The 19,330-nt window shown below is 46.5% G+C and overlaps 3 protein-coding genes across 4 annotated transcripts in view; 2 read left to right on the forward strand and 1 right to left on the reverse strand.

Moving 5' to 3' along the window:
• The first annotated feature begins 553 nt into the window (after nt 1-553).
• HSD17B10 (hydroxysteroid 17-beta dehydrogenase 10) lies at nt 554-3,000 on the forward strand. The gene is made up of 6 exons (XM_063084013.1): nt 554-621; nt 988-1,152; nt 1,854-2,018; nt 2,147-2,275; nt 2,357-2,465; nt 2,670-3,000. Exons 1-6 carry the CDS (start codon nt 595-597, stop codon nt 2,858-2,860), a joined length of 786 nt encoding a protein of 261 aa, XP_062940083.1. The 5' UTR covers nt 554-594; the 3' UTR covers nt 2,861-3,000.
• Nucleotides 3,001-3,136: 136 nt separating this feature from the next.
• On the reverse strand, nt 3,137-15,532 carry RIBC1 (RIB43A domain with coiled-coils 1). 2 transcript variants are annotated; one of them, XM_063083150.1, is made up of 8 exons: nt 15,498-15,532; nt 14,492-14,581; nt 8,310-8,426; nt 6,921-7,002; nt 6,381-6,725; nt 4,327-4,445; nt 3,502-3,896; nt 3,137-3,386 (listed from the first exon to the last, which is right to left on the reverse strand). In XM_063083150.1, exons 3-8 carry the CDS (start codon nt 8,424-8,426, stop codon nt 3,305-3,307), a joined length of 1,140 nt encoding a protein of 379 aa, XP_062939220.1. In that variant the 5' UTR covers nt 14,492-14,581; nt 15,498-15,532; the 3' UTR covers nt 3,137-3,304. The 2 variants fall into 2 exon arrangements, with proteins under 2 accessions (XP_062939220.1, XP_062939219.1); XM_063083149.1 differs by lacking the exon at nt 15,498-15,532 and adding an exon at nt 14,990-15,130.
• Nucleotides 15,228-19,330, forward strand: part of SMC1A (structural maintenance of chromosomes 1A) — a 34,789-nt gene continuing 30,686 nt past the window's right edge. Inside the window, exon 1 of the mRNA XM_063083148.1 lies at nt 15,228-15,408. Coding sequence (XP_062939218.1) covers nt 15,300-15,408 — 109 coding nt within the window. The 5' untranslated portion in view covers nt 15,228-15,299. The remainder of the gene's footprint in view (nt 15,409-19,330) is intronic.

A 19,330-nucleotide genomic window follows, 5' to 3' on the forward strand; every position in this document is an offset into this window, starting at 1 on the left:
CTCCACATCCCTATCTCTGCTGTCCGATCTGGCATCTCTGTTCCTCTCTATCTCTGCCTCAATGTATTTCTCTCTATATCCCAGAATCTCTTATCTTCGGATCTCCGTGTCTGTGTGTTCCAGAATCTGGTTCTCTGTCCCTTCCTTGTCTGAGTCTGTCTGTACGTAATTATCTTTCTCCAACCGAACTGTGCCCTCCTGGAAGGCATGAACCTTTCATTATTCCTCTGGGTATCCCCAGTGCCCCGCACAGAAATCTGGCATACAGGAGTCTCAGATATATTTACACTTGAATGAAAGCTTTTTCTGAGGAGAAAGGGACTCACTCTCTATCTCCACCCCAAAAAGCCACCTAGAAAGTAAGGCGGAGGGTGTGGTGGTATTGCGCTGCTGCTATTGGGCTCTTTCCCCGAGATGAAGTAACTCTCTAGGAACACCTATCAGGACTTCGCCCTCTTGTCCAAGAGACTGCAGCAGCAGGCCATGCCCCTATGACCCGCGGCGGACCTTCCGCCCCGTAGGCCCCGCCCCACGGTCCTCCTTGACCAATCAACGAGCGCCTGAGCGGCCATCCAGTGGAGAAGCCGGCGCAAGATGGCTGCGGCGTGTCGAAACGTGAAGGTAGACTGCTGTTTGCTGCTTGCCCAGCTACAGGGGGTGGGACGGCGCGGCCATGGAACTAGGGGAAAGAAATCGGTGCTAGGAGAAAGGGTCATGCTTCTCTAGGCCTGGTATTGCGGCGGTTGGGCTCGGGACGTGAAAGAAAACACTAAGCAGCGTATGTACGTGAGGTAACAGGACAGGCTGTGTGGGGATGTGACCCCCCCCCGAGAGGTCCCATCGGTGAGGAGAAGAAGCACACCTGAGTCACGCCGCAAGGGTGACCAGGAGCCCCCTCCCCCTTCTCCGCAGAAGACTGGAGGACAGGCAAGTGAAAGGATAGGGGTGGGCTGGACGGTGTAGCATTGATCATGTACCTTTTCACAGGGCCTGGTCGCGGTAATAACCGGAGGAGCCTCAGGACTGGGCCTGGCCACTGCGGAGCGATTGGTGGGGCAGGGGGCCGCTGCTGTGCTTCTGGACCTGCCCAACTCGGGTGGGGAGGCCCAGGCCAAGAACTTAGGAAAGACCTGTGCCTTCGCCCCTGCCGACGTAAGTGGGGTCGCCTCTCCTCTCACAGGGCGTACATGAAGTCACCAACACCAGCCTGGGAACCCGTGTGGGTCCCTCCCATAAGGGTGTCGTCTGTGGGGGCGGTAGACCCATCTCGTTGTCCCTTTTGGCCTCAGCCTTCAAGCACTGGGAGCACCTGCCATAAGTACTCTCCAAAGCTGGGATCCCAACAATGGAGATGGGGATTGAACATATCAGAAGCTCCTGGAGGGGGTATGCATAGTTTGCAAATACATATCGTGCCCTGTAACTTTATATTTACAAAGTCGAAAACTTGTTTTCATGAAACAAACTACAGAAAGTAAAGCTTGATGAAATCATCTTAGCAGGTAAAGACACAAAAAAGCTAGTTTATCTTCCTATCAATAATTCTCAAAACAGGATTGTGTTAGTGCCCTGATCCACATCAAATGAAAATCTCCAGGGGTATATGAATTTATCAGAAGAGGGTATAGATTTGAAAAATGTTTTGCAACACTGCTCTATAGTACCTAACATTTCCACCTTTGCCCTACTCTTCCTTCTTTTTAAGTTTTACCACAACCCTTTCTCTTGGCCTGTCCCTTGCTCACACAATTCTGTTCTCACCCAAGGACTGGGCCTGTCCCCCCCCCCCCCCAGGTTTAGTGCTGAGCGTGTGTGCTAGGAGATGAATACCTTCTCCACTTCTCCCTTTAAAGGTGACCTCTGAGAAGGACGTGCAAGCAGCCCTAACTCTAGCAAAAGAAAAGTTTGGCCGTGTGGATGTGGCTGTCAATTGTGCAGGCATTGCAGTGGCCATCAAGACATACAACTTAAAGAAGAGCCAGACCCATACCTTGGAGGACTTCCAGCGAGTTCTCAATGTAAGGCCTTGGAGGTTCTCCAAGGGTAGGAGTAAGAGGTGTCTGGCTGTGGGTGCCCCCAAAGCTTTGAGAGGACAAAAGACTGCCTCTGCCTCAGGTCCTGCACCATTGCTCTATCCGTTCTCCAGGTGAATCTCATAGGTACCTTCAACGTGATCCGCCTGGTGGCTGGTGAGATGGGCCAGAATGAACCAGACCAGGGAGGCCAACGTGGGGTCATCATCAACACTGCCAGTGTGGCTGCCTTTGAGGGCCAGGTATGTGGGCAGGGGCAAGGCCTGTGCCTCCTCAGTGACTTGTCGGGGCCCTCCCACCTATAACCTCCACTCCTTTTCCAGGTTGGACAAGCTGCATACTCTGCTTCCAAGGGGGGCATAGTAGGCATGACACTGCCTATTGCTCGGGATCTGGCTCCCATAGGCATCCGGGTGATGACCATTGCTCCAGGTAGACATATCCTCTGTCCCTGCCACACCTGGGATTGGGCAGGATCTGTAGACAATTGAGAGGGAAAGGTATCTACCACCTAAACAACAGCAGCCTTCTATCCGTGGGCCCTGAGGAAACACCAAGAAGTAGGACTAAGGTGAGGAAGGGCTGGGTAAATATGAAAGCAAGGGTGGGTCTCATTACTCTGCCTGTCTCATCTAGGCCTATTTGGCACACCACTGCTGACCAGTCTCCCAGAGAAGGTGCGCAACTTCTTGGCCAGCCAGGTGCCCTTCCCCAGCCGACTGGGCGACCCTGCTGAGTATGCTCATCTGGTACAGGCCATCATTGAGAACCCATTCCTCAATGGAGAGGTCATCCGACTGGATGGGGCCATCCGCATGCAGCCTTGAAGGAGAAGGCAGAGAAAACATGCTCCTCTGCTCCTCCTTCCCCTGGGATACTACTCTCCAGCTTAGGAGGAAGCCCAGTAGCCATTTTGTAACTCTGCCCACCAAAAACTCTCTGTGCCTAATAAAGTCTCTATTTCTCACAGGGTGTGAGCAGTGCCGTGTGCTGGGGGAACTGGCATGGGGAAGACAGGCGAAGGCTGACAGTTGGATGCTCAGAGCCCAGGGGTGGGGTGGGAAAGGCAGTATTGCACACTTTTGGTGTTCTAACACATGGCCTTGATTTTAGTGAATAACTTTATTACCCAGAGTAGAAGGTGGGGGTACTTGCTCAGCTCTCTCCCATTGGGAAATGGATTAGAAGTGGGGGTATGTGGCATTTTTCTCTTTGGCTCCTAGCCATCGGTAAGCTTGATGGGGAAGAAGGGAGAGACGACCATCCTGAGCTCAGCGGCTGCTGGTATTGAACTGTAGGTAATATTGGGTTGTAGGCTCATTGGTGTAGATCATTGAATTCAGATAATTCTGCCTGTGAAATAAGTCCAGAGGCCTCAGATGATGTGCTTTTCCTCTCTCCCTTGTCCTCGCCATCCCTCCCTGCCCTCCCTTGGCATTCATCCCCACTGCCACCCCTGGGAACTCACTGGGATTTTTGCTCCTTAGCCAGCAGCTGGTTGAAAGAGCCCAGCCCCCTCTGAAATTCAGCACACAATTCCCTCTCCTGCTCTTCTAGCTCCAGAGCTGCCTGGGCTGAGCAGATGGTCTGGTTTTCCCATTCGGTATCCAATGCTTGTTCAGCCTGGAGCTGTGCCTTCTTCTCACAGCACTGTGCCTCCTGGACTTTCCTGATGGCAGCTCGTTGCACTGGAGTCATGCCCTTCCAGCAGTAGGGCAGAACCCGGTGGGGAGCCGTAGGGTGTTGGGCGACCTGGGGGTTCTCAGTCAATAGGTCACTTGTGATTTGGTTCTGGATCTCCACAAGGTTGGCCTCCTGTTCGTGCTGATGCTCACGGCGGTGCCGTTCAGCCAGCTCAGCTGCCTGGGGAAGGGGCCCAGATGTAAGCATTTGGGTGCCCAACCTCAAGAACCTTCATAGGGAAGGGGGGAACATGGCCCTATTCCTCTTCTCAGGGAGAGAAGGAACAGATACTGCATGGCCTTTTAATGACACTAAGATGGGGGGAGGGGCGGAATGGGCTGGGAACTTCTCTCTCTTCAGGAAGCCCTTAGATTGAGAGGCTGGGGATGAGAGGGCAATGTTCTGTTCTCAAGTCATCTTGCATCTGAAGGTGAGGAGAGGTGACTTGTGTCCTAAGAGGGACTTTAGGTGAAGAGGGAGTCCTCAGGTAGATGAAAGGGCCAGTGCTGATTTGAGAGGGGGTGTGAGGGGAAGGATGTGGCTAAGGTTCCTTAGGACTTTGTGCAGGGGGTTAGGGAGAGTCCAGTACACTGGATAGCTCAGACCATACCTGGGCTTTGTTGACATTGGCCACGGCAGACATCATGGCCACGCGACAGGACTCCTCCAGCTTGGCCAGCTGGGTGGCCCGCATATCCATGGCTAGGCGCAGCTGGTCACTGAGCATATCTACACAGAAAAATATGGCTGGAGCACAGTACTGGCCTGCTCCGTTCCTGGTTTACTCATTCACCCATTTGTTCAACAAGCTTTGTGTATGTGTGTGTACATATGTTTGGGAGTGGGGTAGTGTCCGAGTTGTAGGGATGTAGAAGGAGCTACTCTTTGGGACTAGGGATAGCCAAAGTGCAGCAACAAGGATTTCTCAAGTGCCTAACTGAAAAATGCCTCCAATGGACCTGGGTCCTAATGCCAGCTCTGCCGCTTCTGAGCTGTGTGGTCTTGAGTAAATCATTTCATCTCTCTGAGTCTCAGTCTAAGGGCCATGTGTTGGGCTCTCAGGACACCACGGAATTAGATTCTATCCTCAGAGAACTCCCTGTCTAGTGAGGGAGACAGATCAAACATAGATAACCAGACCACAATCTGGTAAGGGCAATGGCAGAGATGTGTACAGGGCATTATAAGGGCTTTGGGTGGTGATAAGTGAGAGGAAGGCTTCCAGGAGGAAGTGGTATTTGAAATACATTTTGTAAAAAGGTAAAAAAGCAAAGGGCATTCCAGGCAGAAGGCACAGCACGAGCAAAGGTACTGACTTTTTCTATTCCAGCCACATTGATCTTGCTGTTCCTAGGACCTAGCAGACACTGTACTAGGAAATTGGGATAAGGGGTGGATATGAGAGAGATGGTCATTTATCTTCGGTGAGCTAACATTGTGGAGAGAAGACAGACATTAAATACGTTCACAATTAGTTAAAACTATGATGTGTGGTCCTACAGTACAAGGTGCTGTAACAGGTGATTTTGAAAGGTGAACAGAGCAAGTAGATAATGACATGATCCTTGTCCTTGAAGGGCAGGGATCCTTCAGAGCAAGTAGATCCTCCCTCTAGGGTGAAGAGAAGGACGTGGCCACAGACAATATCATGATAATAGTAGCTATGTGGTATAGATTATTATCCCCATTTTTTCTCTTTTTGTGTGTAGCTGGCCAGTACATGGATCAAGTCCTGGACCTTGGTGTTATGAGCACCATGCTCTAACCAACTGAGCTAACCGGCCAGCCCTTTTTCTCTCCATTTTAAAGATGAAGAAACTGACGCACTGTAGTAGATTCAATTATGTCCCCCCAAAACTCACTGAAGCTTGAATTGTGTCCCTAAGTTTTATGTGTTAGAAAATTGGTACCAGAGAAGTGGGTTGTTGCTTATAACAAGTACCTGAAAATGTGGAAGCAGCTTTGGAACCGGGCACTGAGGAGAGGTTGGAGGAGTTTGGAGGACTCAGAAGACAAAGAGATGAGGGAAAGTTTGGAATGACTTAGAGATTGGTTACACTGTGGCAAGCAGAATGCTGATAGAAATATGGACTGTAAAGACCCTTCTAAGGAGGTCTCAGACAGAAATAAGAAGGAGTTTATCAGAAACTGGTGCACAGATCACCCTTGCTGTGAACTGGCTAGGAATTTGGCCACATTATGTCCATGCCCTAGGAATTTGTGGAAGTTGGAACTTAGGAATTGTGAACCAGAGTATCTGGCGGAAGAAATTTCTAAGCAACAAAGCATTAAGGAAGCTGCATGGCTACTTGGAACAGCCTACACTGAGTTATGGCAGCAAAGACATGACATAAAGCCAGAATTAGCACAAAGAGGACAATTCATTTGCCCAACCCAGCTAGTAAGCAGCAGAGCTGTCTGGTCTGTCTGTACTGTGCTGCCTCCAGGTAACAGAGTGCCAGGCTAATAGGGAACAACAGCTACACTGTCAGTCACTGAAGAAAGTCAGGGAGGTTGGGGTCTGCACAGCCTAGCCTTTCAGCATCAGCCCCATGGGTAATTGGACCTCCCCACACAGTTCTGGTCTTCTGGCTACTGTTCCCAGCTCAGGACCGCTCCCCACTGGGCCTCAGGTCTCTGAGTCTGGACTGCCAGGCTGCTTACCTATACATGTCTCATCAACCTTAGCTTGTTGTTGCTCCTGCAGCTGTCTCTCCAGGCAGTACCTGGACTGCTCCTGCTGCATTTTCAGGCACATGGCCCTACCTGGGTCTTCCCCAGAGAAGTACTGCAGGCTGGCTGGGCCATAGTAGGGATCACTGTCACTGAGATGGGGTGGAAACTCCTTCCAGAGTTGGTCTGGATCCCAACGGTCAAATTCATGCCTGTTCTTGAGCTGCTGCTTCTGCTCCCGAAACTGCTGAACTTTCTTGGCTAGTCGATGAGTCCGTTCTGCCTGTTCCTTCTCTAGCATCTGGACTACCAGATCATATCGCACCTGGTTGGAACCTGGGGGTGGTGGGCAGGGACATGGAGAAGGTACCAAAGGAGGGACAACCCATTTGGCATGGCCTCTGCTCCCAAAGCCCATCTGGTTTGTCCCACCACCCTAGGGCCTCAGGTCCCACTCAGAAGTAGCTCTACCTCAGCCCACTCAAGTTCTAGCTTTATCCCCTTGTCTGACCCCTTGCCTTGGGCTTTTACCATAAGCTGCCTCCCTGCTCTGCTCTGTTGCCTCCCGAAGCTTTCGCTCTTCCACCTGGTTGTTCAGGGCTTCAACATCCACCTGATCCCAAAGAAAGAAGCTAAATCAGGGTAGGGACCCAGCAGAGGGCCTTGAACACTCTAACATGAACTGCTTAGAATTTACCCACTTCAAAATCCTATAGCTTCCCAGCACCTACTAGATAAAGTTCCAGCCCCTGAGCATGGCTTGTAAGTCCCTCCATGGCCTAGTCTCTACCTCCTTCTCCAGCCTCATCTCTTAGTGTCTTCTTCCCCTGTCCTACCCTCATACTAGCCATAGGTGCTGCACTTACAGTTCCCTGCATATCTTAGGCTGTTTCGAACCTATAGCCTTTGCTCAAGATGCTCTTTCCACTTGGAACACTCTTTCCTCCCCTCTTTACCCAAACTCCAACTAATCCTTCAAGACCAGCTCAGGCTTCACCTTCCTGACCCCTCAGGCAGGTTCTATTCCCATAGAATCTAGGACCCATCATCTACATCACAAGTTCACCTCACTCTATTATCTCCACCACCAGATTGTGAGCCCTGCCAGGGCAGAGACTGGGCCTTAGTCAACTTTGTATCCCCACTGCCCAACACAGTGCTTGGCACAGAGCAGGCCCCGAGGAAACGTTTGCCAACTGGATCTTAATCAGACTGTTCATACCTCAGCCACCTCCTTACTCGTGTCAGGCACTATGCTCTGGTTTCTTTTATTCAGCCTCATTTTAGAGAGGAGGAACCTGGAGCTCAGTGATTTATCCAAAGACACACATCTAACAAATAGCAGACCTGGCCTTGAACAGGGGTATGGTGTCTTCCAGAATACCATGCTGCATCCCCTCTCTACCCACCCAGCAATCTTTTTGTTATTGTTGTTTCTTAAACTATCAATATTTTCTCTTTTTTTGATTATAATTTATTTAAAACATTTCAAAATAGTACAAAAGGGAATACGTTGTAGCGAAGAGTAAGTGTCCCTTCCATCTCTGTCCCTCAGCCTGGTTAACAGTTTCTTATGTAGCCTTGCAGAGACAGTTTAAGCATATGCAATACCAAATATTCTTTAGGTGTCTTTTGGCTCCATATTGCCTGTCTCTTGAGAACCAGGCCACCTAGCCCAGAGCTGACCAGAGAAGAGTCAGTTGCCACCTCACTCTACTCTCTTCCCCTGTACCACCGCATCCTTCTTCCCAAGCCCTTTCTGGGCCTGTGGGGCTGGGTGCCTTCTCCACATCTCCTTCCTTTCCAACCCTAGAGCCTGCTTGAATCGGAGGAAGGACTATAACAGGCACTGTTATGCTCTCTCCAGGTATAAGAGTGAAGTGGCCTTGGTCCTGAGCAATACCCCTCCTGCCAACTCACCCCCATGACTCGGTTCCGCACATTGAAAAATCGGCTCTGTCGCTCCTTTTCTCGATTTCTTCTAGCCTCGATGGCTGCCACCTCCTTGGGATCTGATGACAGGTCTACTTTATACATCTGGAGCAAGGGGGAAGTGGAATGGCCAATCAGTGCTGTCCACCATCCTAGACTCACCACCACTCCCATTCTTTTCTCCCCACAAAATCTCACCAGTTATTGATTCCTACCAATTTTACTTCCTGATTTATTTCATATCTGTATCCTCCATCTCTGCTGTCACCACTCTAATTCAGGCCTCACAATTTGGTGTCAGGCAGTATTCCTAGGTGCCTCACTGGCCTCCCTTGCTCCAGTGTTACTCTCTACTTCCTTCTCTGCACTGGCTACCAGAGTGACCTTTCTGAAAGCACATCTGACCATGGCACTCCTCAGCTGAGCTTTAAAACAAATGGCTCCACGGTGCTTACAAGATAAGGTCCAGGGCCGAGCCCGTGGCGCACTCGGGAGAGTGGGGTGCTGGCAGCGCGGCGACACTCCCGCCGTGGGTTCGGATCCTATATAGGAATGGCCGGTGCACTCACTAGCTGAGTGCCGGTCACGAAAAAAAAAAAGGCAAAAAAACCCCCAAAAAGATAAGTTCCAAGGAGGCTAGCTGGTTAGCTTAGTCAGTTAGAGCATGATGCTGATAATGCCAAGATCCAGGGTTCAGATCCCCTTACTGGCCAGCTGCCAAAAAAAAGATTAAAGTCCAACCTCCTTTGTCAGATTTATAAGGTTCCTTATGATCTGACCCCTGTTCACCTTCCTAAGCCTCAAACACATTTACAACATTCCCCCTCTTCCATTACATTCTACTCAGTTTTCCTCATTTCAGTAAATGGCACCACCATTCACCAAGTTGCCAAATACTCAGAAGGTATCCTTTAATCCTTCCTTTCCCTTACTCCCTCTTCTTTCAAAATAACCCTGGTTCAAGTCACCATTGTTGCCTTCCTCTGTTGTCTCCTACAGCCCACTCATCACACAGAAACCAGAAGTTTTATTTTCTGAAATAAATTTCCCCCTATTTATTTTAATTACTTTTCTTTGATTATTATTTTTATTACTTCTTGTTTTCTAGTCAAATGAAAGGCTAGAGGGCTTAAGTTTGCTTGCGTTCCTTCATATTTTGGGACGCCCACTTTTGGCATGTGAGCCAGGTGAAGCCACAGCCAAAAACATTTTTGCTAAGATAAATATGATCATGTCTCTCACCTGCTTAAAATCCTCCACTGGCTTCCGACTGCACTTAGAATCAGATCCAAGCTCCTTATCATGGACTTTCAATATCCAGTTCCTGCATACCTCTCCAGTTTATCTGATACCACTGTCCCCCTTGCTTACAGTGTTCCAGGCATACTGGCCTCCTATCAAGTCCTCCAACACAACTGTTCCCACCTCAGGGCCTTTGTACCTAGTGTTCCTTTGTCTGAAGCATCATTCCTCAACTCCTCCTATAGCTACTTCCGGTTTTTTTTTTTTTTTTTTTTGTCTTTTTGTGACCTGCTGTACAGCGCTCAGCCAGTGAGTGCACCGGCCATCCTTATATAGGATCCAAACCCGTGGCGGGAGCACTGCTGCGTTCCCAGCGCCGCACTCTCCCAAGTGCGCCACAGGGCCGGCCCTCCGGTCTTTTTTTTTAAAAAAAACATTTTGTAACTGTGAAATAGTTGATACATACAAGAGAATATATATATAACCCAAACACATATGTAAGTTATGATAAAATAGAGACCTATGAACCAACTCCCCAACTTAAGAAGCAGAACATTATCGATACCATTGAAGTGTCCTGTGTCTCTTCTCTCATCCTCACTCTAAAAGCACCTCACACACTATCAAAAATGTTACCATTCCTTCACTAATATTTGAGATACTGTGTATGTATGAATCCCTGAATAATATTTTTAAAAATTTTCTTGTTTTTGTCCTTTATAAAATATCAGGCTTTATGTATTATTCTGGATCTTGCTTTTTTCACTCAATGTTCATTCCATCATTTAACAAATATTTGTGGAGTGCCTACTAATGGTCAGACATTCCTTTAAGCATCTGGGAGACTGTGAAGAAACAAAAGTCAAGAAAGAAAACCAACAAAAATCCAAGTCCTTATGGAGGTTACTTTTTAGTGGGGGCAGGTAGACAATAAAGAGTAAAACAGGGGGTTGGCTGGTTTGTTCACTTGGGAGAGCATGGCGCTGGTAACACTAAGGTCACAGGTTCAGATCCCCATACTGGCCAGCTGCCAAAATAAATAAATAAATAAATAAATAAATAATTTTTAAAAAAGTAAAACATAATATGTGCATTAGTTTGTAAGATAAGTGCTATGGGAAAAATACAGAGCAGGATACGGGGAATTGGAAGTGCCATGGAAATAGGGGAGTGTTGCAATTTTAAATATGGCAGTTAGGGGAGGCATAGCTGAGAAGGTAATATTTGAGCAAATACTTGAAGAAGGTGAGGAAACTGCCCGTGCAGGTTTCTGGGAAGAGAGCAATCCAGGCAGAGGGGACGGCAAGCACAAAGGCCTTAAGGTGGAAGCATGAGAGGCACGTGTTCAAGAGAACAGCAAGGAGGCAAGTGTGGCTGGAGTGAGTAAGTGAAGGAGAGAGGGAGAGAGAGGTAGGAAATGAAGTTAGAGAGATAATGGGGGGCCAGATCATGCAGGAGCTTGTGGGCCACTGTAAAGGCTTTGGCTTTAACTCTGAGAGAAATGGGCAGCCACTGTAGGGTTCTGAGCAGTGAAGTCATGTGTTTTGACTTTGATCTTTAAGGGATTGCTCTTCTGGCTGCTGTGTTAAGAACAGACTAGGGGAGGGAAGGCAAGGCTAGAAGCAGGGAGACCAGTCAGGAGGCTACTGCAGTTGTCCAGGCAAGAGATGATGGTGACTCACACTGGGTTAGTACAGGTTGAGCCTCCCTTATCCGAAATGCTTGGGACCAGAAGTGTTTCAGATTTTGGATTTTTGGAATATTTGCACATACATTATGAGATGTCTTGGGGATGGGACCCAAGTCTAAACACAAAATTCATTTATTTCATATATACCCTATACACATAGCTTGAAGTTAATTTTATACAATATTTTAAATAATTTTGTGCATGAAACAGTTTGTATACGCTGAACCATCAGAAAGCAAAGGTGTCACTGTCTCAGCCACCCACATGGACAATCTGTGCTTGTTTGGCATCATCATCACTCCTGACTCTGAATTTATATCTTTTTTTTTTTTTTGTACGGTGCTGACTCTGAATTTATAAACTACTGATAAGCGATCATTTTCTTACACTTATTCACACATAAACTGTGTGTTGTGCATCTGCGTTTTGACTATGATCCCTCACATAAGGTCAGCTGAGGAATTTTCTACTTGTGGATCATATTGGTGCTCAAAAAGCTTCAGATTTTGGAGCATTTCGGATCATGGATTTTCAGATTAGGGATGCTTGCTCAACCTGTAGCATCAGAGGTGGTCAGATTCTGGATGTATTTTGAAGGCAGAGCCGACTGGACTTCCTGATGGATTGGATGTGCAGTGTGAGAGAGGTATCAAGAATGACTTCAATGATTTGGGTCTGAGCAGTCAGACAGATGGAGTTGCCATCAACTGAATAGTCTGTGTGAGGTTAAGAAGTATGGGGTAGGGTGGGGGTGGGGATCAGGAGATCCGCTTTAGACATGTTGAGTTTGATAGCATACAGATGGCATGGTAAATTTTATTATTGCTCAAAAATATTTTCTGCTCCTCCTTATGGAAGGATTATACATCCCTATCTCACTGCCCTTGAGGTTAGCCATGTGATTTGCCCTCTGCAATGTGAGGAGAATTGACACATGCCACTCCCACGCAGAACTAAGAGCCATTAAATGATCACCACTTTTTCTCTTCACTCTCTACTATGAATGAGACTGGCAATGTCCCAGGGAAGGGCTGCTCTTTCAGCCTGGGTCCTGGAATGATGACACAGAGCAGAGATGCAGGCAGTCCACAATGGACAAGAAGCATGAGTGAGATATAAAGCTTTGTTTTTTACAGGCTACTGAGATTTTGCGGTTGTTGGTAACCTCAGCATAATTTAGCCTATCCTGACTGATAACAAAGGAATTTAAAGCTATGGAACTGTAGGAGATCTCTAAGTGTAGATGGATAAGAATGCCCCAGAGGAGACAAGAAGAGGAGGAGCCAGCACAGGAGGCTGAGGAGTGGCCAATGAGATGGGAGAAAAACCAGGAGTGTGATGTCTTAGAAGCCAAGTAAAGAAAGTGCTTTTGGGAGGAGAGAGTGATCAACTGATGACGGATTAAGTAAGATGAGGATTGAGAACTGACTGATTTAGTAACATGAGGGTTACCGATGATCTTGACAAGAGCATTTATGGTGGAGTTGTGAAAATGAAAGCCTGACTGGAGTGGGTTCAAGAGAGACTAGGAATCTGTAGGACAAATATCCTAGTTAATTTGTTTTTTAATTGCAAGAGAAAAAAGACAGAGAAACCTGTAGATGAAAAGAGATTTATATATACAGGTGGAAAAGTTTTTTTAGTATATACCTAGGAGCAGAAGTGCTGGATCATAGGATATATGCATATTTAACTTTACAAAATAACACTAAGTTGTTTTCCAAGGAAATTGTACCAATTTACACTTCCACAATAGTGTATAAAAATTCCAGTCACTCCACATTCTTACCAACACTTGGTATTGCAGACTTTTTAATTTTTGCCAATTTGTGGGCATAAAATTATAATTACTGATTTTAATTGGAATTTTCCTTATTGCTAGTGAGTTTTCATATTTTTTCTTGTGGTTTTTGACCACTTTTGTTTACTTCTCTGTGAAATGCCCCTTCATATCTTTACACTTTACTCCTCTGTGAAGTGCCTTCATGTGAGGTTCATTAAAAAAAAATCAGGTTGTTTGTCTTTTATTAATTACAGGAGTTCCTTACATATTTTACACTCTAATTATTTCTTAGTTTAAATGTGGCAAACATTTTCTCCAAATATGTGACTTGTTTTTTTATTTGATTATTATTTTACAATAATTTTTAAGGTAACAACTGATACATACAGAGGAAAATGGTTAACACACATGTAAGTCATGAAGCACAATAACAAAATGAACACCTGTGAACCCTCCACAGAACTCAGAAAATAGAACATTATCAATATTTTAGAAGCTTTCTGTGTGCATTTACTCATATTTTCAGTTTCTTCATGGTGAATTTGAATGTAGTCAAATTTACCCATCCCTTCTTTTCCTTTGAGCTTAGAAGTTATTATTATTTAAGAAATCTCTCCCTATCCTGAGGTCATAAAGATATTCTCCTATATATTCTAAAACATCTCAAGTTTTGCCTTTCTCATTTAAGTACTTAATCCACTTGGAATTGAACTTTGTATTATGGTGTGAGATAAGAATCCAGTTTAATTTTTCCCCCAAGCTCCATCTCATCTTTTAATATAGAACAATAGTTCCCCTTGAATTATATGAGATTGCTGTCCTTTGGTCATTTTATCCCTTCAGCATGATCCTGATTGTTTCTCCCAATCAAACTTCATTTATGGCTCCACTACCAGATTCCATCAACCAAGCTTTCTCACTTTCCTGGCCTTGTCCTAAGTCTTTACGACTCTTTCCAGCTTTCAGACATCATTTGAAAAATAGTTACAGGAATGGCTATGGCAACCATCAGATCCATTCCAAGTCTAAGATTGAGAATGTCACCAACCTTAGCCTACTGGTTCCATCTGCCACCACAATATAAAGTCACTGAAGGAGAAGATTCAGCAGACATTTTAAGCTTCTTGGACTGCTAAGTCCCTGGCGTTAGTAATGAGCAGGTATAAGGTGATAGATAGTAGGGGTATGAGGGGAAGGAGAAGTGGGAAACAGAGTGGAGAGGGACAGGGGTGCAGAAGAAGAGAGAGGAGAGCAGCGAGGGGGTGTGGAGGTGAAGGACAGAGAGCAGAGAGGGAAGAGGAAGAAAGGAAGAAAGGGAAGGTGGCAGAGGGGTATGGAGCAGTGGGAATAAGACGGGGGAGAGGCAAGAATGGAGAGACAGATGGAAGGGAAGAAAGACGGAGGTGAACAGCACTGGCGTAGGGACCCTGACTCCTGGGGGTTCACACAAAATACCTTTCTCAGTAAGGAATCCCGATTTTTGAAGCTCCTAGGTTGGATGTGGGTCCAAGTCTGTTCTTAGTTTACAACGGCAGTCTCTGAACTCTGGAGGAATAGGAAGGAGGCAGGGGATAGGGGCAGTATCTCAGACCATAGCCTTCCTCAGCCAGTATCCTTGTCCCCCGGGAGTACCCCCAGCCTCATTCACATCCCACCCCCTTCACACCCCATCCCGTCTCCAATTCCACTCCACCATCAGCAAGGTCTGAGCTCACATAACACCTAACTCTTCCTCTGGCCTCTCCTTCCCGTCTAGCCCTCCGCTCTGTAGGGGCCTTCCAATTCCTGACCCCGTCCTTGTTCGAGGCTTCAGGCCGGCCAGGCTAAAGTCACAGCCGAGCTCCCACCTTCCTCTTGCCCTGAGGGGCATAACCCTGATGTGACTTCGGCAAGCGTGGGCTCAGGTCCTGCCTGCCTCCTTAGATCACAAAAGCTACTGAGTCCCCCACGTACCAACTCCTCCATGGCTTAGTCAGCTGCAGCAGCGATTTGTTGTTGCCAAGCAACAAGAAAGGGGGGCGAAACCCAAACGGCGGTCGTAAACTCGCGCCCTGGCAACGGATCTACAAAACCTCTACGCCAGATTGGAGTCCTCGCCCCTGGTTCCCGCCTGCGCCGGAAGCCGGAAGTCCCGTTTGGCCTGGACTTATTCTCGCGAGGTTTACTATCCGCCCGCCCTGCACTGCGGCGTTTCCCGCGCGGACAACCTCAGTTCCCGGGCGTACGGCGCGCCCTGCCCTACTGCGCCGGGGCCGCCGCCGTCATGGGTTTCCTGAAACTGATTGAGATCGAGAACTTTAAATCGTACAAGGGTCGACAGATTATCGGACCATTTCAGAGGTTCACCGCCATCATTGGACCCAATGGCTCTGGTGAGATAAACCTGGCTGCGGGCCTGCGCGGGGGTCCCGGCCTAGACCCCCTATCCGGCGCCGGAGTAGTGCAACCCACCCCATGTAACCTGAAACTTCGCGAACCCAAACGGGTTCCTTGCCCCTCCTGAGGGGGTTCGCCTCCAGCCCGCCGTCCCTGCTCGGGTGCTCTTAACTCGAACCTCTTCCCCAGGTGTCAGTTGCCTTGCTGTTTGCGCGGCCCCCGCCCCGAGTGGTACGGGCCGAACGGTGCGTTGCCCCGCCCACTACCCCTCCCGCCAAAATAGGAGCCACCCGTCGCGCGGCTCCCAGCCTTGTACGATTTCTCCGGAAATGTGGGACGGCTGGTAGCTTTCCTGTGGCGTCCGGCCCCAAACGGTGCACTTTTGCTTCAGCCCAGCGCCCCCTCCCACCTCGCATTGGTACGCTCCAATTCTTTCCTTTTTACTCTCCTCCGAGGCGGCACTTTTTGAATTTAGGATCCAGCGCTCGAGTCTTAGGAGTGCTTGGGGTCTCGACCCCCATCTCAGAGGTAGTTGTCTCGAACTCCCCCCTTTCCTTCCACCGAAACTGTGAAAAGCCGGAACTCATTCGCGTACCAAATTTGTTGAATGCTTACTGTTTATCAGTTCAAGTTGTGGAAAGAGCGGAAAATAGAATAAACCAAGTCCATGCTTTCAGTGCGCTTATATTCCAGAGGGGAAAGGAGATAAAGAAGGAGAAGATAAGATAATTTTAGGCTGTCATAAATGCTGTGTAGGAAAAGAGACGGGTTGGTGTGATAGTGACTTGGGAGGTGTCTTTAGAAAAGGTGGCCCGGTAAGGCCTCCATTTCCTATCTTAGCTTCCCATCTGTAAATGATATCCCTTGGATTCTTCTCGCCTACCCCTAGAAGTGGCCCCTTTGGAATCCTGCTGTGTTCCTCCATCCTAGAGATGTTCTAGCTGAATTATTTCCTAGCCTGAGAGGCTGCCCTTGCTTCAGTAGCTCACACTGAATACCTTCCTTGGATCTTGCCTGGGTTTGGCTCTCCGCCTAGAGCAGGGTTTCTCAAAAGTGGCACTATTAACATTTCCAGAGAGATGATTCTTTGCTGTGGGGTTGGTCTAATGTTCAGCAACATCCCTGGCTCCTACCCACTAGATAACAGTAGCACCCCCACTTCCCAGTTATGACAATCAAAAATGTCTGCAGACATTGCCAAATGTCCCCTGGGGGGCACAGTCACTCCCCACTCCCACCTTGTTTGAGAATCACTGGCCTAAAGGGTCAGTGCTTGGGATTCCAACCAGTTTCTTAGGGTTTTGGTGTAGTGGCCCCTGTGGAAAGAGCTAGAATGCACCTCTCGGCATTCAATCCCCTCAACATTGGTAGATTTGTATATACCCAGCTGTTCCGAATAGGCCCTTGGCCTGATTGCCGCACCCCCCCCTTTCCCCCATTATTCAAGGCCCACCTCTACAAGGCATTCCTTGATTCCCCTCAGTGAATTGCTCTTCCTCTCTGGCACACACTAGACACTTGGTACACATTAACGTTTATTTTCTTCTGTCTTGTATTCATGGTGTATGTTTTTGTATCTTCATCACTGGTCTATGAGTGCCCTAAAGAAGATATTCCTTGAAACGTTTTACCAGTTTTATCAGTGTTCAGCTCATAATATATATTATAAAAATTTTTACAATATTGAATGGTTGTGAGTAGAGAGGCCTGTGGTTGAGATGTCCTTGTCATTTCTGGAGATCATGGGAGAAGCCCAAAGGTTGGAAATTGGTCCCTAAAAGGCTGACTCCTGGTCTGCATGGTGTACTAGTCCTGCTGTGATAAGGGAGACAGTGCTGAGAGTTCAAACTTAGGATAGGACTGTCATTTATTGAGCACCTACTGTATGTCGAGTGCTTTGTTTATTGGAACATTTTACATTTAAATTCTCACAATGTGGCCAGCCGCCCCTCCCCCCAAAATTCTCACAATGACACTAGGAAGGATATACTATTAGCTTTATTTTATACCCGGGGAGACTGAGGCACAGAGGTGTGATAACTTGCCCATGGATCTCTGAGCCAGGATCAGAATGCATGCATGTCATAACTTCAAAGCCTTTGCTCCTGCCATTCCCAACAGAACTATGTGCCGAGCATTTGTTTAGACCTATGAGTCATGGTTTTTCAATTTTTTTAGTTGAGGGAATGGAAGGTCAGCTAAGAAGTAGTGAAACTAAGATTAGAACCTGGTCTGTTGGACAAGCCCAAGCTCTTAATCACAATCTTTTACTGCCTTCATGGAAGGACCTGGGTTGCTAATTTTATGGCTGGGTAGAAAGGCATTGGAAATCAGGTCCTCAGTTCAAAGTCATATAACATGTTTGGCAAGAATCTTGAGATAGAATTTATAGATATTGAGCTGTTCCTCCTTACCCTCCAACCCAGGTCTAAACCTTTAAAATGTCTTTTTTTCAGATTCTGAAATGAAGAAAGTAAAAACTGTAACTCCACTGCTGAAAAAATAGCCACTCTTGGCTGTCCAGTTAGCTCAGTTGGTTAGAGTGCAGCCTTATAACACCAAGGTCAAAAAAAAACACCACCAAGGTCACAGGTTCAGATCCCCCCATACCAGCTAGCCACCAAAAAACAAAACAAAACAAAACAGATAGCCACTCTTAATGTTAAAAACCTTATTTATTTGAATAGCTGATACATGGATACATGGACATGGTATGAAATTCATAAATCCCAAATGATGTGCAGTAAAATGAAGACTGCCCTCTGACCTCAACTACCTAGTTTCCCTCTCAGAAGCAGTCGCTGTTATACTGTTTATATTTTCATATATTTTTCCTGTGCCTTCCCCTCTCCCCAAGTTTTTATTATGAAAATTTGCAAACATATGTTTTGCTTAATCATTTGAAAGTAAATTGCAGACTTAATGACATTTCACCCCTAAGTGCTTCAGCATTTATCTCCTAAAATCATCATTCCCCTGTATTACCACTAACTATTCCATTACCACACTAAAAATTAATTTCCTTTCATCATCAATTATCTAGCTTTCCTAAGTGCTCCCCAAAATGTCTTTTCGTTTTTTTGGAAGCAGAATCCAATCAAAGTTCATGCATTGCATTTTCTTATGTCTAAATAATCTTTTATGTTCAGGAATGGTTCTCCCAACCTTTCCTTTTATTAATTTTCTTTTTTTTTTTTTTTTTTTTTTGGTGTCTGGCCGGTACAGCCAGCCTTTTTGTTTAGACATTGACTTTTTGAAAGGACCAGGAGGCCAATTGTCTTTGTTTTAAGGTTTCCTCATAGTATTATTTACCATGTTCCTCTATCTGCTGTATTTCTTAGAAACTGGGAGGCAGGTGGAAAAGCTTGTTTAGATTCAAGTTAGGTATTTTTGGCAAGATACTTTGTAGATGATGCTCTGTGCTTCATATTGCATCACAACAGGAATATGTCCTTCTAAAATTGTGGTAAAATGCACATAACACAAAATTTAGCAAATTAACCGTTTTTAAGTATACGGTTCAGTAATTTTCGATATATTCACATTGCTGTGCATCAGATCTCCAGAACCTTTTCATCTTTCAAAACTGAAACTCTACAAGGATACTTCAAAACGTTCACGGAAAGATTTGTATGTATCTTTTAGTTCTATTTTTCCGTGAACTTTTCGAAGTACCTTGAATACCCATTAAAAAACAAATTCCATTTCTCCCTCCCCCCAGCCCTGTTGTTATTGTTTTTTTTGTTTTTTTTTTTTTCTTTTCTTTAACACTTGAGATCAAACTATACAGAGTCTTGTATCTTGCTTATTTTACCTATTGTGGGCATTTGCCCATGTCATTAAAAGTTGCAGAACAATCCATTCTGCGAATATACCATTTCCTTAGATGGGGTTCTAGTTTCTGGCTGCTCTAATTAA

Source organism: Cynocephalus volans, chromosome X (assembly GCF_027409185.1).
Source record: "Cynocephalus volans isolate mCynVol1 chromosome X, mCynVol1.pri, whole genome shotgun sequence".
Taxonomy (NCBI): domain Eukaryota; kingdom Metazoa; phylum Chordata; class Mammalia; order Dermoptera; family Cynocephalidae; genus Cynocephalus; species Cynocephalus volans.